Here is a 20,267-nt window from a genome sequence, read left to right as displayed (position 1 = left end):
TTGCGCCGGTGACAGTGTCTACTCCTGTGCTTGATATGCAGGATGCTCTGGTGTTGGAGCTTTGGGGGGACCTGCTGCAGCGGAAACATGCGCGGGTTTCCCGGGAGGGGCTCCAGCAGCTGTTCACACGGGCCAGAGAATGTGGATTCTTTCCTATGCCAGATGACGCGCTCCATCGGGAGGCATGGTCCCTCCTGGGGGAGTGTCTCATGGAGGCACTTGAAACAGAGTATGATGTGGACGTTGCACGCTTGTTGGTGCAGCGGAAATTGTTTGAGGGGGCTGTGCTGAGTTTGGCCCCTTCCAGCTCTCAGGGCTCGCAGGCCGCTCCCCCGTTTCGAAGCTGGACGGGGGGCTGGAGGAGGGCGGGGTCGTTCTATCAGACCCGTAAGTTTTGTCTGAGCCCAAACTTCAGCTCCCTTGTGAGACGGATTCTCCCCTTCCTTTTCCGGTTGCTGCGCCGGGGGGGGTTTTCCTTCTCAGGTTCCAACGTTGGTCTCTGGGGATGGGGGGGACGCCCCGAGCCCGTCGGTGCTGCTCGGGCAGCAGATGGGGCGGGGCCCCGGCGAGTCTGAGGCCAGCCCCGCCTGTCCCCGCGCCATGGCGCCGCCGGAGCGGGGTGGGGTCGCCTTCCCTCCATGCCCTTCTGGCGTTGGCGGGAGAGGGCAATCCGGGGGCGCGACTGCCACTGTTATTTGACCCGGACTCGGTCACTGTGTTGTGCCCGTGCTGCGGCACGTCTACCACCTATCCGGCGAGGCCAGCTGGAGCGGCACAGCCCGTTCCGCTGCTTGGGACAGCCCCGGACGGGGGTGCATTGGCCGCTTCTGCGCCTGCGCCGCCTGTTGAGTGCGCACAGGGCTTGGACAGTGCCGGAGGCGGGGTCCCGGTCGATTTTTTGCTGGACCCTGCCCCCGTGGGTGGGTGGACAGCTCCGCTCCGGGGCGGCGGTGCCTGCTGTGGGCCTTTGCACCTCCGGGGAAACCGTTCTGGGGGCAGTCCCAGATGCTCCTCTCCCTGTGCCGGCCCCGTGGGCTGCAGCGGGGGGCGGTGCTCGCAGGGCGGGGGGTGGCCCCAGTGCGGCCGGTCCTGCGCTGTTTCCTGCCCCGTCCGGGGTCCCATCCCCGCCCGTGCCGCCCCCCGTGGCGAGGGAGCAGGGCGGCGACGTGGCTCTGTGGGTCGCACCCCTGTGTCCGCCCCGCTCCCCCCGATGCCACCCGCGCCTGCGCCTTTGATCACGTCGCACAGCGGAGCTGTGCCTTCACAAGCCACACCCCTCTCCGTGCCGCAGTTCTCCCCCGCGCTGGGCAACGGGGGCCTGGCACTGGCCCCGCTCCGGTCTGCACTGAGTTTGTGAGTCCTGCCGGGACCCATGCCCGCCGCGGGACCTTCTGCTTGTGTGGCAGTGGTCAGCTCTGATGGGTTGCCGGTGGGAGCCAGGGCAACCCCGTCAGCGGCCGAGCTGTTGCCGCTGTCTCCACCTGAATTCGTCCCGGGCTTTCAAGCTGCGCCGGGATGCGTGCCCGCCACGGAGCCCTTTGAGCAGTCTCCGGCGGCAGCGGCTGGTCCGGCTCCGCCTCTGCTTTCCACTGCGAGTGCTGCGGCGGGTGCGGATGCCGGGATGTTCACTTTCTGCGCGAGCGGTGACATGGCCGGGATGCGGCTAGTCTTTACCAGGGGTAAAGGGCCCCGCGCAGTTAGTTCTTCCTCCGCAGCCCTTTAGACACTCCCCCCGTGTCGGGTGACCGTACGTCCAAGAGACCATGGGCAATTTTGGGGGGAGGTGAAAGCTAAGGTTGAAGGAATGAGTGATTGTGATGGTGCACAGAATCCCTTAGGGTCTGAAGATGTATACTCCAGCCCTGTTGGTGTTGTTGCTGATGCTGTTGCTGGACCTGCAGTGTCTGGTATTCAGCCGGTCCCCAGCCACGTGTCTGCCTCTGACCCTGTGGGGCCCACAGGGTGGGATATGGCAGGTGCTGCTGCTTCATCCAGGGGTCTTCAGGCCTTCCCTGTCCTTCAGGGTGTTTCTCATAACACCCATCAACCCTTGGCTTGGAAGGCCTTGACAGAGCTTCGTGATGCAGTGGGGAAGTATGGTCTGGGGTCGGTCGAGGTGATGCAAATACTGTGCTTTTTTAATGCCAGCCTGCTTACACTGTTTGACATCTGCAGCTTGGCTCAGATCCTTTTTCCACCGGTCGAATATGACTTTTTTGAATATAAGTGAACTCGGCAGTCAGAGCAGTGGAACGGAACATGACACTGGGTCCGGGCGATCCTAGGCGTATGGTTAATACCGATATGCTACTGGGCACAGGCAATTATGCCAAGGCCAATGGGCAGGCTGGTTTTGAGTCCTTGGTCCAGGAGCAGTGCCAGCAGAGAGGCATGGCAGCCCTGGTCCAGACCATACAGCTGGCTACTCCAGAGGAGTCATTTGTAACAGTCGTCCAGGGAGTTGATGAGCCCTTCCTGTGCTTTGCGGGAAGGCTGACTGCTGTGGTTGAGAAGCGAATGATCCTGCGGCAAGGAAGCTCATGCTTCAGTTCCTTGCCTGAAGCAACTGCAATGCTGATTGCAGAAGGATCATTGAGGCACTTCCTGGAGATCCACCTGCCGAGGCCATTTTACGGGTTATAGGTCTTAAAAGTCTAAGAACATTTTAGAGTCTAAACAGAGTGGTTTATTATATGAAAGCATAAGTCTGAAGGTACGAGAGTTCTAAACGAGCGGTCTTACAATCTCATAATCGGTTATAAACATAAGTCTTAACAAGCAAAATCCCAATAAAACAATAACCAAAGCATAGAAGTCTTAACAAGCAAAATTCTAGTAAAACAATAAGCAAAACATAAGATTTGACATCACAGCCTCCAGGTAAATCAACCTCCAATCTCCTGACCCCAGGCAGTGTTTCCAGCCGTGGGGTCACAATAACAGAGAGGAATCAATCACAGAATCACAAATCCCAGACAGGGGTCCCGGCCGCGGGGATCACAGTAACAGAAAAGGCCCCGAGATTCAGAACCCGCACAGAGTCCCCAGCCACAGGGTCACGATAGCAGTGAGGGATCCCGAACCAGACAGAGTTCCCGGCCGGGGGGACACAATGGCAGTGGGGGTCCCGAACCCAACAGAATTCCCGGCCACAGGGATGCGATGGCAATGGGGGTCCCTAACCCGGCAGAATTCCCGGCCACAGGGATGCGATGGCAATGGGGGTCCCTAACCTGGCAGAATTCCCAGCCACAGGGACGCGATGCAAATGGGGGGTCCCGGGGTCCCACCCCACACAGAGTCCCCGGCGGTCCCGACCAGCGCACCGGCGGCAAGCGCCACAAGGGGGAGAAGAGGGGGACCCTGGGGCCCAGATCCCAGGCAACAAGGACCGCGATAGATAGTACCTTAAAATCCCGTTTCGGCTCCCTATCAAGGATCGTTCCTCAGGCTGCAGAAGATGGAGGTTGGATCGATGGATCGAATTGATCAATCGATACCTCCACCTTCAACCCAGAGGCTTTTTTATCCAAAATTACAAATGCATATTCATATCTTTATCTACACACTACCCAATCTAGGTGCAATTTTCTAAGTTCGTAAAACTACGAAAAACTACGAAAAACCGTATCAAAAACCTATGCATATAGCATATCTATCAGCGTAAAACTCTATCTTACTAGTGTAAAAGTTCTATCTTGTTATGTAAAAAACTTTTATCTTAACATACGTGAAAAACTGTCTTCTTTACACAAAGTTCATACAAAATTATAAGCAGTACTTTACCCTATTTTTGTTATGTCTATACTCTATCACTAGGCCTAAAGCTCTTTACCTCTACCCTAGCAATTAGGCACTTTAAGAAGACTTAAAGCTGAAGCTTAAATTTCTACTTCATGTGTGTGTGGCTTTATATATTTTAATTTTTCCAAAAGTTTTAATTCAATTCCTCCATCTTTCATTTTCTGCGGAGGATCCATGGGAACATGGATTCCAACATCCACCCATGTCACAGATGGTTGAGGCCTGTGTGAGGGTAACCCCTTCCAGTCAAAAGATGGTTGCTGTGGCTACGGCTGTACAGCCAGCTGTGGCTACGGTCGTCCAACCAGTGGTGGCTACGTCGGTACAACCAGCCACGGCTACAGCCATGCAGCCAGCTGCAGCTGCTGCTGTACAGCCCACCTGGATCGTTCCCCAGGGTGTGCAACAGCAGCAAGGGGGTACTCGGGCCAGGAAGAAACAGGGCAGAAAGGTACAAAAGCTCTACTGGGCCGCCTTGAGCACACTGGACCACTGTCCTGACCAAAGACCATCCTGAGACGCTGTGTACCATGTCCGTGGCTGGTGCCACACCGTCGGAGATTCACCTTCATAGACTCCTAGATACAGGGGCCGACGTGAGCATTCTCTCCCTGGCTGCTTGGTCCCTGCAGTGGCCTTTGAGCCTGGTACAGATGTCAGTCGCGGACTTTCGCATGTCAGTTGACACAAAAGGTTATATTTGAGAGCAGTTATCAGAGTTTACCTCATGAAATATTGCAGAATGTAAAGGCAGTTTTTGAATTATATGAAGCCAAAAGTAAAATGAAGGTAGATTTTCTGTCTGGCAGGATATTTGTGATTTGCTGGCAGCTGTAGAGGTGCTTCAGAAGAAAATGTGTTTGATGTGCATTTTGAACTAGTGGGCCCTGTACAGTCATCCAAAACAAGTAATTTAGTTACTGTCTGTCCAAGATGCCTAAAATATACATGGTCCCCCTGGAACATCTCTAGAGATTCCTGGTTGTTGCTTGAAATTTGGGTGAGTAAAGGATTTCAAAGAAGAGGTTTCAGAAAATAATTTCAAATGAATCCAAGTAATTGTGAATTAATGTCTTAATTTACTACAGATTTCAGGTATTTCAAAAGTTGGGGACTGATTTGTGAGTGAGTAATTCCATTTTGCTCTTAAACATGCTTTATTGTGCTGCTCCTGCTGCTAAAATGTAAACTACAGGCGCAGCTGGGGAAGAAAGCCTTTTCTTTTCACCAAGATGTTCACTATAGCAATTTGTCCTTCACTGATCATCGTCTCCCCTAGATTTATTTACGAGTTCTTATCTCATTTTTATTGTGGTCTGCATTTAACTTCTTTGGAGTTGATTGTGAGGGTTTAGTTGTGAGGGTAGAGAGAAAAGCCAGGTTTTTATAATCTGTGTCCTTCCATATAAGCCCCATTGAGAAATGTGGCCTTAACGCCTATAGGGTGAGATACTCTCAAGTTTGGTCATTGCAATTTTGCCGTTTTTTTGTAATGAATGAAACTGAAGAACTGCTGGCTTAGGTAAATGCTGTGCAAATGGTTTGTGTAAATGCTATTGAAGAACTTGGTAGGAAAGGGGGTGACCACAGGCAGTGAGAGGAGCGAAGGTTGCCCAGGAAGGCGACCTGTGGCTGTGGAAACACCAGGGCTAGAGTATGGAGCAGAGGAGGTTGCTGGAGGAGAGCAATGCATGAGGGACCAAATGGAAGTAAACAGAATGGTTTCTGCTTTACACAGGCTAGGCTTACCTACCACTTTATTTCACTGCCTTTGTAAAAAAGTCATCAGCTCTTCAAAACTTTTGTGTGCAGATCTTAGCTGTTGCTTTTCCAACTTCAGTAGTTTAAGAAATAAAAAAGAAAGAAAAGGTTGATAGACCTGCTTTCCTCCTTAAATTATGCCATAAATTATGGAATTTGTTTTTAGAGAGCTTGTCTCATCTATTTCACTGGTTTCTTCTGGTTTAGCTGCCTTTTCCTATTTTCCTATGGCCCAAACATGCAAAATAGCAGGTATGCATGCACATGTTAATTGATAGGTAACACTGTTTTGGCCTTTCCTGCTTTCCACAGTCTGGGATTCAGTCCTTGATGTACGTAGCGTGCTTCAGAGGAAATAAAGGCGACCATCCTTCTTACAGAATTATAGAATGGATCAGAAGGGACCTCAGTCTAGTTCAAATACCCCTGCCATGGCAGGGACACTTCCACTAGACTGGATTGCTCAGAGCCCCTGTCCAACCTGGCCTTGAACACTTCCCGGGATGGGGCACCCATAATTTCCCCTGGGCAACATGTTACAGTGCCTTATTACCCTCACAGTAAAAAAAAAAAAAAAAAAAAAAAAAAGTAAAAAAAAAAATCATTTGTGTTATTTTACGTATTGGTCATTCTCTTTCTTAAAAAAAAAGAAAATTTAGAAAGACTGAATGGTTCATGTGTTGCCACAGGTTGGTACAGGGCTTCAGGAGAAGTCCTGTAACTTTCTGGAGCTGAAGTGGCAAGTGTGACTGCTTTTCTCCCAGTGCCAAAGCCCCCCAGGGACACACCATGTATAGCTTGCCCGTGAGCAGTGCAGGATTATTGCAAGCTGGACAATTGCCTGGTTTCTGAGGATTCTCTTTCTGTCTCTCTGTTTCTGATTTTGGCAGAGTTGCCTTGCTAGCAAACTCAAATTTTAATTTTATATTTCCAAACAATTTCATAATCTCTTTCAAACGCACAGTGTATCTTTCAGGAGCTGCACTTTAATGTTCCTAATACTGGTTGCTGCTTTTACTGCCTTAGGTAAAGGGGAAGTTGAGAGAAGAGAGGGGCTAGGGATGTGACAAACCAAAGCTTTGTATTAGCTCTGCATAAGACTAATTCAGCTGCTTTTTCTATTTCTGTCTATTACCTCTTAATTACCTGTTTTAATTTGTCAAAATAATTTCATTGCATCAGCTGCAATCAGAGTGATTAAAAGTATCTGGGTTTGGTTGTTTCCCTATGTGCTACATTCTGTGTTTTATCAGGTGTAGTCTAGAAGAATGGATCTAAAATTAGTCAGTAAATGACGGGTTTTATTTCCTTTATTTCAATTTGCATAAAAAATGTACTTTCCTGTACAATACATACATGCTTTCATATCTCAAAACCTCATCTTGTGGGTTCATTAACATCACTGCACTGGTGGTGCAAAGTGCCAAAAATGTTAAACATAAGTAAAATTTTCCTTTTATCAATATACTGAGAAATAAAACAGTACTGCCTAAGCAGATAGACTCAAAAAGGACCTCTTGTATGTTCAAGAATCCAGTCCTTTTTGCCTGCTGTTTCCAAGAAAACCCTGCAGCCATAAAGGAAAAGACTCAACAATAAAATGCCTTTCCCCAACTTGCTTTTTTCAGCATGTGTTGTGAACAAAGTGTACAAAAAGGAAGGAAGAAGAAAGGGAACCAAGTAGCATTTGTGATTATTTTCAACTACAGACGTTGCCATCTGAATCATTGGATAATATGCGTGCTAAGATAGTATGAAGTAATCAATTCAAGTGAAGAAATAAAGATACAAGGAAGACTTAAAGGAGCTAATAGAAGAAAAAGCAACATTTGGATAAACTTCCTTCCAGGAAATGTCCTTCACTTCTGGTCAAATGCAGCTTATTCTGCAGATTGAGTGTTTTATGTGTATAATCAGATGAATTAACTCAGTTTTAAAATTTCATTTTAAAAAAGACCAAAACAAAAGCTGCAATGCAATCTCCAGCAATTTATTCAGATTGGATCTGCTCTTTTGTTTGGATTTTTAGGAGAAATATTTCTCTTGTGATTTTAACCAGTGAAGTAGGAATAAATCTCCTGTGTAAAATGATCTTTTTCTGTTGGACTTTGGGGTAAGCATAAGGCTTTTGCTCATTTCAAAAAATGTTTGTAATATACATTGCATAAAAATATTAAGGTTTGGGACTGTAAATACTGACCTGGTTGTTTACCTATATTTACTTAATACATCACAGACTAACAGAACTGAAAGAAGCAAGGGCAAAACAATTTCAATGCTATATTTAACAGTGCTCTCAGCTTCCCTGTATTAGCATCTTTCATTAGTCCCCCACATCAACAGGACACCAAAAGGTTCTTTCCTGAAGCAGGAAACATTGTGAAAGGCTGGAACTACTCCATGTTCAAGCACCTCTGGGGCTTCTTAGTGGAGGGAATATGGTAGCTTAACATTTTACAGCTCATGCACCTTTTAAAAAACAATGACAAAATCCCAAAAAAATGCTGTCCTACAGTTACCTGTTCCTCTGCTTGCACAAGTGATTTATGATGCTTGCATTCCTCCATCCTCCTCTTCTCCCCTGATGTCACCCCTCTTCCTTACCCCACCTCCCCTCCAGCCCACTTTTTTCAGCTCCACATCCACCTTTCTCCCCAGTAGGCATTCCTGATGGTTGTGTGCATGCTCGAGTTTTATCTCTCTCTACTGAGTGTTTTCTGCAAGTGAGGGTGGTGAGCTGAAGTTTTCGTGGGCTCACCCTCACCTTTCCTGCCAGAACCTGTCCCCAAATATTACTGGTGGTCTGAATGACCATGTGGTGCCCTCCTCAACCTCCTCAGTATTTCAAATTTTCTTACTCTTTTTTCCTGGAAATGGATGGTTCAGGGTGTCAGGGTTTTAAATATATTGTGTGGATGGAGAGGAGGAAGGGCATTGAACTGTTGGGCTGGGAAGTGATAACAGCACCATAAATGGTATTAATGGTATAAACTAGTATTCAAAGTAATTGCCAAGAATTTCCTTCCCCTCTTCTATTTCTTTCTCCTCCAGTTTACTTGTACTTAAAAGTGTCCTCTGAAATGTTGGAATTGAACTGCTCTATCAAAATCTGCCATTCAGAAGATGTTGTTCAACTGGTCTGCCAAAAAAAGAGATGCCATGGAGCATGGGGTCCAGCTTTGTTAGATGGCATGCTTAATAGCATGTTAGCAGATTTTAAAAGCAATGAAAGAGTAGCTGGAAACCAGGCTTTTTCTGTTGTGAAGAGGCCTGTTCTCCACATTTGTTGTTTCAAGGCTTCCATTCTTAGGTAGATATTTCTGTCTTTCCCAAGCCTGTGATATTCTCATGAAAGGATCCATATACTTTTTTGGACATGTCATCTGTAGCTAAAAGAGCAATTTTTGGCATAATTTCAGGTGAATGTATCAGTGAGATGATGTTCTTGGAGAAAAAAGTAGGGTTTTTTTGTTAAAAGTGACTTCAAATTTTAAATGTCTCAGTAAATTGCCTTGGTGTTTATTTCAGTGTGAGATTCCTCACAGACATCTGAATTGTGTTTGGAATGCAGGGATGCAGAATGGTGTTCTGCCAGCTTCCAGCTGCCTTTTAGAGACAGTAACTGGAGAAGTACACTTCTAATGTAGATGGGCCTGTCTCTTTCTCTGTATGGTGATGCACTTCAGAGTGCATCCTAGTTGTTTGAGTGTCATGAGCAGAATGTTCTCCTGCCCATTCCCATTATTCCAACCTGTTATCTTTTCCCTTGAGGGAGAAAAAAACAACCCAAAGCAGTGGTAGTTCTCTTTCCACTAGTTCTGTTGTTGAAGAAACTCAGCTCTCAGGTTATGTTTTGGCACTGCTTCAGCGCCACTGATGAGCGGTGCAGATGCCCTGTAGCTGGACAGTGGGCTCGGTGATGGGCACAGTGCCATAGGAATGTGGCTGTTCTGCTTTTGGGGCCAGGCTGGAGCTTGAAGTGATTTGGCAGCTTTTGTGGGGTGCAAAGCAGAAGCTGGATGTCTTGCAATCACAGGACCATTCCTGCTCAAGCAGTGTGCAGGGATGCTCCAAAGTTATCTCCATGTTCAGGAGCCAGCTCAGAGCAGCAAAGGTCATTAACTGAGTCTTGGCTTCAGCCAAGCAAGGTCCAGGCTGCCTCTCCAGAAGGAATAAACGGCACCCCTGGGATCCTCCTGCTGCTACTCTCATAGGGCTTTTCCCATTTTTTGTCTAGTAGAGGGTTGGCTGAACAGCAATACAGTGCATTTTTAAGAGCCAGTGCTATGGCATGGCCATGTTCACCTAGACCAAATGAAATACAGTCTCCTACATCCACTGCTGGATTTACACCCAGCTGGTGCATTTGGTACCTATTGCAAATAGCGAGAATTGAGAGGAAAAGAGCTGATGCTGCTAGAATTCCTCAGAAGGAGGGTAAGTCTTGGAGAGCTACTGCCTATTACATGAATTGGCAGAGAGAGGGACTCAACTTCTTGCTGTTGTCAGCAAAGATTTTTCTGGTGAGAAAAGGTATTTCAGCAGTACTTGTAAGATGCTATAAACTTAAACAGTGGTGAGGTTCAAGGTCATACTGTAGTGCATTAACCAGTGGCTTAACTTTTATTCTGTTGTTTATGTGTATGCATACAGTAAAAGGATCTGGGGGCCTTTAAGAAACATGTCTTCCTCAAATATCTGTGGCTCTTACTATGGCAGTAATTTTAATTTGTATGTGTTTACAACAGTACTCAGACTCAACTTCTGGGTATGTACCTGAGGCTGATTTTTGGAAGGGGAAGAAGGTGCTGGTTGCTGCAGTGTTTCTAGGAATGGAGCAAGAGCTGGCTGTTGCAGAGACAAGGTGGTTGGAAGGAGACTCACTAGCAGCTCCTCAGGAATGCTACCTGTATATATTGCATTCCACCTGCTACAGTAGTGAGAGAGTTCTCTGCCTTCTATGATTCTATGTTTTCATAAAAGTTGTGGGTTTTCATAATAATGAGCATTATTTTTCCTGACTGATAATAAATTATGATGTCTGTTGCTTTGGAATATAACTGCAGGATTATGTACGCACTAAGAGATACTAAAGGTGTAATGTCACATTGTAAATTTGGAACCAATTGACTGTACTACTGTAGTAGGAACAGGACAACTTAGATCATAAGGCAGAGCTATCCACAGCTGGGCCTCAGACCAGGCCTCAGGCCAGGGCCTAGTAGGCCTAGTACGTCCAGCATACGTAGTACCAGATAAGGTTATCTGGTACTGGGAATGTGTTAAGGTAGGGGTGCTACTAGCATAGAACAGTTACTGGGAAGACACGGTAGCTACCTTAAACTGCAATAGCTTACATACTTCTGTATGTCCACTGCCTATCACAGTGCACCTGCTAACTGTAAACTATTCACTCTGTATAAAACCTGACATCTCGCGGAATAAAGAAGGAGTATGTGCTTGGAACCATATTGGTGTGGACGCACGTCATTCTAGCCCCCGATCTACCAGGGCTCCGCCTTTATATGGTGCTTGAACAGGGACGGAGCCTGGTCAATACGGCTTAGACACTGTCTGTTCAAGACTCAGATATTGTCCGCCAGGCTTAGATGCTGTAAGCGAGACTTATTTACCATCCACCAGGCTTCAATGCTGTAAGTGAGACGTATTAGCCATCGCTGAGCTTAGATGCTGTAAGCAAGACTTAAATGTTGAAGACCTCGCTTGATTTAGGACGTGTGTGTGTGTCGCTTGCGGACCACAGTCCTGAATACTCGGGGCAGATCAGGGAGCGTCTGTCGATTGGATTGGTTAGAAAGGCTACAGTGCCACCTACTGTCAGCAGAGAGAAGGTAAGAGCGGCAGACGCGGAGGGATTCAATTATGGACCAGTACCTTTTGGCTGCCATGCAGCTTTTAGCGTCCATTGTCTCGAAAAGAGGCGAAAATATCAAAGACTGATATAAATCGGGTAACCCTATGGGTTCGGGAAGAACGAAAGCGAAAGCGGCCATCATTTCTTTGCAGAGAAGCAGGACGGAAAGAGAAAGGCAGATTGCTATGGGACGTTGTAGTTTTACCAGCAAAAAGAGCAAAGAGATGTTCAGAGTTAAGCGTAATTTGGGAAAAAGCAATAAATACCTTGCAAACATTCGCAGTAAAGAGCAAAGCCGTAATTTTAGCCGGAGAAAAACAGATTCCCTGTCCCTCTGCTTCCCTCTCCAAGATAAAGGAACAACAGGAAAAATCTAAGGTAGCCAGACGCTTCAGTAGAAATTTCATGCATTCCACGCATTCCGAGGGTGAGAATGCAGCTCCGCTTTGCCCCCCCCTTTGTTCGTCTCTGGCCGGCTGTGCAGGGAGAGGGCAGGAAATTCTCTCTCCAGCTCTCCGGCAGAATGAAGACAACCAGGAAGTGGCTCAGCTGCCAGACCCGGGAGGCGGTGCGAAAGATGAGAAGGCAGGCGGGGCCGAAGGCGGAACAAGGAGGGCACAAGTGATGCAGCAAGGAAAAGGAGGCGGATCTCAGGGCGGCAGCAGCCGAGTGACCGGCAGTGTTCCCGGCCGAGCCTTGTTTTTATCTGTCCCGCTCAAAAATATAATAAACAAGATGTCTACTAATGAGAATGCCAGTACACCATCAGCTCGATTAAAGGCTCCTACGCCCCTGCAGTCTGCCAATCAACTGCACTAGCCGACGGACTGGGCTCTGACATCTTCTTACCCCCCCCTTCGCTGAGTGCAAAGCCTGTCAGTTTCGTCTTTGAAGATAAGCAAGCATCGTAACTCGACTCTATGTCATGCCATTACCCAGGAAGCTGTCAGGATTGTTAAACAGAGACAGTGAAAACGTACAACAAGTGAATATTGCAAGAACACACCAGAAAAGGAAGGAAAAGTAGTCATCTGTACCTCTGCTGTGAAGAAATCCATTATTGTGTGAGAAATGCAACGTGAAAAAGAAAGATATATCCTATTATGAAAAAGATAAAGTAAAAAAAAATGAAATGGAGATGAGTTTTTAGCTAGTTATTACCTCTGTGTAAGGATGAGTTGTTTCTACATTTTGATGTTGTTAAAATTAATTTTTGTGTGAATTAATTTGAGTTTGAGTTAATTATTGTTAAACATATAATTTTAAAGCTTGTTTTTAAGATTTGGGCCCTGATAAGTTTAAGTTAAGTTTAAGTCTATATTTAAATGTTAAGGAGTTTAATTAATAATGAATTCTTAGTGAGTTACCACACATATAGAGTTTATAAGGTTAATGAGAGTTGTAGATTTTTGTTGAGACTTACTTATGTTAGATTTAAGAGTTAGTTGATTTAAAGAGTGCTTTATAATTTGTAAAAGGTATAGTTGTTTAACTTGTAAAGTTTAGTTAGAAAAAAAAAAAAAAAGGGAGAAAAAGGAAACTAGATTTAAAATTACATGAAAATAGTTATTAGTGCCCTGCTAGCTACATTTGAGTAAGTGGTGCTGAGAGGGCTCTAGCTGACATCTCCAGCTGGAGTGGTCCCTTGCTTTACTGCTAGGTCTTCTAGTAGTTGTTTTTGAGAATGATTCTCAAAGCTGAACAAAGCCTCATCTCAGAACTCTCAGCGCTGTTGTCCTGCCTAGGGAGGTGGGTGCAGCTGGCTGAAGCCAGCCCCTGACACATCTGTTTGTGCAGAGAGGCTGTGCTACTGCTCTTGGGTTTGGTCTTCTGTGCTGGGGGAGAGAGATGAGGGAAGGCTGTCTTGCACATTAGCTTTTACTGCTTTGTCACTCCTGAGGTTGGGGAGTGAATGGCCTGAGAGGATCTGTTTTTATGACCCCTCCTTGGCAGGTTGAGGCAGTGACCAGTAGGTCATTTCTCAAGGAGTTTGTGCTGGCTTAGTCCCAGGAGAGCATGTCCTGTGCTGCAGCTATGGGGACGCACAGTAGTGTGCCTCAGGGGATGAGTTTCAGAGCCTGAGGACTGTGGTGGTATGTTTTGTTCAGTGATGGCACTAGTGAGAGAGTTGAGAGCCGTGATGTCCCCATGCCTGACAGAATGGGACAAGGGTAAGGGGCTTTAGCCAGTGAGACTTTTCAGTCAGTGTGAATTTTGAGAGGATCAAGATAAGTTATAATAGAGGTAACTTGAATTCAGAGCCATGACGGCCCAGTCTTCTGCTGAGCAAAGTCATGTGGCACAAGTTCTTTCAAGCTGAGTGATCTTCTCCCAGGTTCTCCAAATAGCAAATCTTCCCAGCTTCGACCACAGCCAGTGAGTTGAGAATAATGTTTCCTGAAACAGCTAAGTAATCTACAGGCTGAAATTGTACTTGTAAAGTCCATGTTTGTCGTTTGTCAGTACACATAAGAGCTTTGGAAACATGATTCACAGCATTTTGAACTACCTGACATTCAAGAGGCAGTTAGCAGAGCCAGCAAACTTCCTGGGCAGGAGGATGCCAGGGCAGCAGAAATTCACTGATAATCCTGCCAGCAGTAGCAGTGGAGCCAAGAAATTTTTGAGAAAGGTCTTAGGGCAATGAGTAAATAAACAGTTTTGCCCAGTGAAAACAAGTTTGACATTATAACTGCTTGAAAAAAAAAAAAAAAAGAAAAAAAAGAAAAAAAAAAGAAAAAAGCGAGAAAGAGGGAAGAAACAGGTTTAACTGAGATGATAATAACAGAACATTGATAAAGAAGATTTAAAATGATGCAAATTGTTAGATCCTTAATTGTATTGTTAGTTGTGAGTTGTCCTAGTGTATGAGAGTTTTAAAAGATAAGAGTTTTAAAATATAATTCGATGACATGTTAAGTATATAAATTAGTAGCATTTGTAAGTTGATGTTCAAGTTTTTATGTTGTGTTATTTGTCTATAGGGTTTTCTAACAAGTATTTGTCATTTTAAATGATTCTATTCATCTTTTTAGCCATCTAAATATTTTATAAATGTTGTTAACAGATATGGTTGTATTGTTAAGTGCAAGTCAGAATTGTCATGTTAAGTATATAGTTTGTCTCTTTTGTAATCAATCTTGTATGTTTTATGCAATGTTTTAGCATGTCCTTTTGAAACTTCATTTGATTCTTTTAACTGTGTTACACATTTCGCTTGAAATGAGATTTTGGGCTTGTTTTGGTACCTCTTGTGTGAGTCGAGACATTGCATTTCGGTTTGTTAAATCTTTAAGTGTTTTTCAGAAGGTCTTGGAGAGAGATACCTGAAGCATCACTGATGATTTTTCCATCAGGTGTTGATCCTGTGATTGTTCCAATTGGTACTCAACTGTTTTCGAGAAAAGTTCCAGACAGGACGAGTTCCCGAGTGATCTGACCGATTTTTCATCTTAAATTTTAAGTGTCTCTTTTATGTAATGATATTATGACAGTTTGTTGTATTTTAGGCATTCTGTGTTTATTGTTTTTAGAGATTGTTTTTAAAGAATATACTAAAAAACATCACTCCAACTTAAAGTTTGAGTTCTGGCCAAACTCTGATTTTAAATTGGACAGATGGTGTTTGTTAACGAAGCCCAGAGGTTTCTGCTCCAAAAAAAAAATAATATGCAAGTTATCTTAACTTGACAATTTGATCCGATCAGAATGACAACTGAATCAGCTTGGGGTGGAAACCTGTTATCTTGCCCGGGAAAGATATCAGGACTTTCACTAAAGAAAAGCGTTTCAGCAGTTTGCAGTCTCTGGGGTGATAGCAGAAATAGTTTGATAATCGCTTATCACTTTCATTAGTAAGCAAAATTCCTATTCTATTTCCTTGTCTCTGAGCATGGTAATTCGCATACCAGGTCTGTTTTAGTTTCTTTTCTGCAAGCTGTAGACTCAATGAGATACTAACGAAAGCTGAACCAGATAAGAAGACAGCAACAGAGATGCAGCATTGCAGCTGCGTTGACAGAAGTAACCCTGGCTGCCCAGTGACAACAGAGAAGTCTTCAACTGTGATACGTCATCAGGCAGCGCAGAAGAAGAAGAAACAGCGAATATTTTTGAGACTTTAATTTAGAACCTGTGCATGAATGAAGAGCAAGGACTGAATATAGTGTGCTTTCATCTTTTACTTTTAGCAGCTAAGATCTTAGGGTTTTTCTTGGGTAACTCAAGTAGTGCTTTGCTTATAATAGTGTATGTTAAGGCAGCCAACCGTGTCGCAGACCCAGTTTGGATAGCTCTAAAGAGAAAAAGGGGGAATTTGTAGTAGGAACAGGATAACTTAGATCATAAGGCAGAGCTATCCACAGCTGGGCCTCAGACCAGGCCTCAGGCTGGGGCCTAGTAGGCCTAGTACGTCCAGCATACGTAGTACCAGATAAGGTTATCTGGTACTGGGAATGTGTTAAGGTAGGGGTGCTACTAGCATAGAACAGTTACTGGGAAGACACGGTAGCTACCTTAAACTGCAATAGCTTACATACTTCTGTATGTCCACTGCCTATCACAGTGCACCTGCTAACTGTAAACTATTCACTCTGTATAAAACCCGACATCTCGCGAAATAAAGGAGGAGTATGTGCTTGGAACCATATTGGTGTGGACGCACGTCATTCTAGCCCCCGATCTACCAGGGCTCCGCCTTTATACTACCACAAATTATGCAAGGCAGCTGGATTACTAATGAGACCACAGTCCATCCCTCCCTTCTGGGACTCATCCTTGCTAGAATGCTTATTAGCATCATCCAGTAAAGATTAAACTGGTTCTGGCTATTCAGCCTGTTCAGAATGTTCAGACTGCTTCTGGGGAAGCTTTTAGCAGAGTAGCACTGAGTATGCAGATAAAATAAGCAAACACTGGGCTTGTTTTTTACCACTGTGGTTTTTGGGGCTTGTGGAAGACAAATTTTAATTGAGAATTTGGTGAAGATATCATGGAATTTTTATGTTACAGGGTATTGAGTAATGTTGAAATAAACTAAAAATGTGCTAGAACTGATAGGAACTTTATTGTGACTTTTTGTAGGGCAAAGGAAACATGATGATGTATGTGCTTCACAGTATTTCTTACTCTCTCCTGCACAGAAGAAATGAGCTGGCTTTTGCATTAAAGCCACAGCTATACAAGCACTTATTTTGATCTCTGCTTTTGCCCAAACTGCTATTTACTCCTCTACCTCTGCATCTTTCAGGTGTGCTTGTTACCAGTGTTTGCATCGATATCTAATTGGTGAGACTGGGGATCTGCTCCATCCTGACATAGGTTTCATTCGTCCGGACTCTTCCCAGTTGTTTTCCCTCTGTAGTCCACTGCACAGCCTCATAAACAGGTGTGCTAGCATGACTGTGGAGACCTGTGCAAGGAAGGGAGGTTCAGAATGGAAAGAGTTAAGAGCCTGTAATGTATCTTCCTTCCTTGCAGATTGTAGCATCCTGCCCACTAAATATTAATTGTGGCTTCTTTTCTTTTCAGCTTCTCAGTGAAGATGCCTCCAAATGGGAAGGCCTTACATTTTCACCCATCAGTTCTGCATTTTGGAATGCAGTGAGTATCTTACATTATTGTTATTTTGGTTAGTAATGAAGTGTGGAAGAACAGCTATACTGGGCTCCATTTGGGTAAAAAGCATTAGCTGGGATCATGCCATCATCTGAAAAATAGAGAAGTGCCACAGAGCTGGAAGTGCATTTCTTGCCTTGCAATGTTTTGTAAGTTAAAATGAACATAGTTCTGAGAAGGAAGAAAAGCTAATAGGGAATATAATGAATTCTGAGTGTACATTTCAGGTGATTCTGCATGGATGTCAAATAATTGATTCATGCTGGTTGTTCATTTTTTGAAAGATTGCCTTTCTAGTGGAGGAAGAGCTTGTTGTTTCCTTTGAATTCTGATAACAAAATCCAGAGAGTCCCAAGCAAAACATACTGGTAGAATAAATGAGATTTTTCTTAGTTCTCTTTTAAGAAAACCTAAAAAATTGTTCTTAAGTGATAATCAGCCTTTGATCTATCAGTAACTGAAAAAAAACCACAGTCCCCTTGTGAGTTGAAGGAGTATTTCAGAGGATGCACTGCAGTAATGTCTAAGATGATGGGGTTTGGGATGTACTAGCTAAAGCAAAAGCCTCAAGAAAATCATTGCTTTAGCTGGCAAAACAAGACTTCAGTTATTTAAACCTTTTTATCCAAAACTTTGTGCTTTGTAAGGGTTATTTTTTTCTTCAACTCCTAGTTACTCCAATGAGTTTTGGCTAAGTGTACCTCACATCACAATGTTACATATTTGCCTTTGTATACTAAAGGCAAAATTTGTTTGGTGTGTTTCCAAAGATGAATTACAACTAGGTAATTGTTGAAGATCAACATGTTTTAGGGTTATTTGTGTTGCTTCTTTTGTGCATTGCGTGTCCTTATAAAGTGAATAATTTATTTCTCTTCTTTTTTCCCCTGCTTTAGGTTACTGGGGTTACCCAGAGCTAAAATGCTGCGTGCCTACAACCCTAGCAGAGATAGAGATGTTGTAGTCAACTCAGTGTTTACAGCTACTAGACAGTTTCATGTGTCTCCTGCTCATAGCCGAGTGAGTGTTGATGTACTTTTGGAAACTATGTAATGGCTAAGTGCCAAGCCTTCGTGCTTCCTTTGGCATAAGCTCTTCATTTTGTGCTTTTTTGTAGGACCTCCAACTCTTTTTCTGTTTTGCTTGTGGTTTTTTTTGTTCACTTCTACTTAGACTTGTTTGGGAGAAGCCATCCAAAACCTACAGTAGGAAACGTGTTTGACAGTAACAGAGGAAGAGAAGAATTTTTCAGTGTTAAGCTGTTTAAATCTCATTCTGCTTTAAGCAACATTATGCAGTAATCCACAGGCATGTGGGTGTTCTACAGCCATGAATTTTCAGTCCTTTGAATGGTCTAATGGGCATAGTCAGAAAAACCTGCAGTGAAATGTTTTACACATTTTGTATTGCAAGTATGGGCATAATTGCCTTTATGATCTAAGACCATTATTTTAACTCTGATTTTTTTAACAATGTGTAATAATACATTGTCTTAATGCATGTTAAGAATGAATTGCTGTGATCTCAGTTGGATGAAGTCCAGTTTTTATCCTCCACTGATATGCAAAGGGGTTTTATAATGTTTTCATCTGATTTTTGCTTTTACTATAGCTGAATGGCTATTACTGTGCAGACATAAATGTCATGGTTCTTCCAGCCATAATATCTAGTTTCTAAGAGTGTTGCTTAAGTTCAGCTTTGACTAATTTGCCTGTGTATCACAGGGGTATTGATTCACTTTGCAATAGCCATCTCTCTCTATGTGGGGAAGTGTTCCTGTGCACTCACAGGCTGTCAGTGCTGCATGGTTAAGATCTTATGCAAAAAGAAGCCTTGACTGGTGAGGCCCCGTGCTAGCTTAGAAACTGCAGCCATAACTTGGCAAGCTGCTGTGTGATCTCAGTTCTTTGTAGTAAGAGTTGAGAATTGTGCACAGATGAAACTTCTCAGCGCTGAGGTTCTGCTTAGTGGAATTTACAGATAGGGGTGTACATGTGGAAGTGTCCTCTGGGCCCTGTGACTGAGTGGTGAGTGTGTGATCACTGGCACCAAGCAAGCAAGCTTCTTTGTGGTCTCTGCAGGTGATTCCAGCAATGGAAAAGATGTCTTTCAGAGTACTCTTCCTGCCCACAGAAGAAGGTGGTATTGAAAGCTCATTATTTATAAATACCTCATCTCATGGAGTACTTTCATATCAGGTAACTGCTCTTATTTTTCATATCAGGGAACTGCTCTTATTTTTAGCTTGGGTTTTGGATTTACTTGTGTTTTAAAAATTGATTTTCATAATTTTAGGGACTTCGAAAGTTCATTGAATTCCTGATGCAGATCAGGTGGGGTTACATTACCAATTCATCCCTTTTATCAGATCATGCTAGTGTCATGATCACATACGTGTATATGGTTAAAATTACTGCTGTTAGTGGGGCTAGTTGTGGTAGTAAAACCAAGTGTATTTGTATGTGTGTACTTAAAAGATCATGATCTAATTATTTTCATATATTAGTGTAGTCTAGACTGCACTGTACTGTAATGCATTTGTTAGGAAAAGCCCACTAGGAAATATTTTAGGTGGTTTTCAGCTACTCTGCAGGATTTTATGTAAACACATAGGGGATGTAGCACAGGGTGAGAGGCTTAGGCCCTTAAAACATAAGTTAAAGTAATGGTTGTGCCTTAAAGCTGTCTGTTTTCTGTCTAACTGGTGAATTTAAGCAGGTCTTTAGCTTTTAAAATTTTTATAAGGGACACTATATACTCCAAATTCTTGACTTTTATTATTTGGCAAAGAAAAATCTTAACTCTGAATTTAGTGATTTAAAAAGAATGACAGCTTTATTCAATCATCAAGCTATTTCATTCCTATACTTTGATATTGTGCTGGAAAACAAAACTCCTTAAATAAAAGCTTCGGTAAGTTCAATTGAAATACATGGGATTTTAGAACAAATGTTGCATTTATCTAGTATTTATTAGAGGTAATGCCACATTTGGCAGGAACATTTCATCAAGGATGAGGAAGAAGTGCATTATAGAGTGATTGATCTTTTCTTTTTGAAATCTCACCCCTCCCTGCACCCTTCATTTATTGCCCAGTCAGCTCAACCTTTTATCAACAAGTTGCAGGAAAGCAGTTTGTCAGTGCCACCTCAAAATAGGTTTGTTTCTTGTTGGACGGCTGAAAAAATCAGTAGCAGACTGGTTTTCATGG

At 43.9% G+C, this 20,267-nt stretch overlaps 1 protein-coding gene across 6 annotated transcripts in view; it reads left to right on the top strand.

The window, feature by feature from the left end:
- LOC134563430 (transmembrane protein 131-like) overlaps positions 1-20,267 on the top strand; it is a 131,680-nt gene that overhangs the window by 55,088 nt on the left and 56,325 nt on the right. For all 6 annotated transcript variants that reach the window (XM_063421351.1, XM_063421348.1, XM_063421349.1 and 3 more), the window contains exons 4-6: positions 16,970-17,041; positions 17,953-18,076; positions 19,138-19,254. In XM_063421351.1, the coding sequence (XP_063277421.1) occupies positions 16,970-17,041; positions 17,953-18,076; positions 19,138-19,254 (313 nt within the window). The remainder of the gene's footprint in view (positions 1-16,969; positions 17,042-17,952; positions 18,077-19,137; positions 19,255-20,267) is intronic.

Source organism: Prinia subflava, chromosome W (assembly GCF_021018805.1).
Source record: "Prinia subflava isolate CZ2003 ecotype Zambia chromosome W, Cam_Psub_1.2, whole genome shotgun sequence".
NCBI lineage: Eukaryota > Metazoa > Chordata > Aves > Passeriformes > Cisticolidae > Prinia > Prinia subflava.
This window is presented reverse-complemented; position numbering and strand designations above follow the sequence as displayed.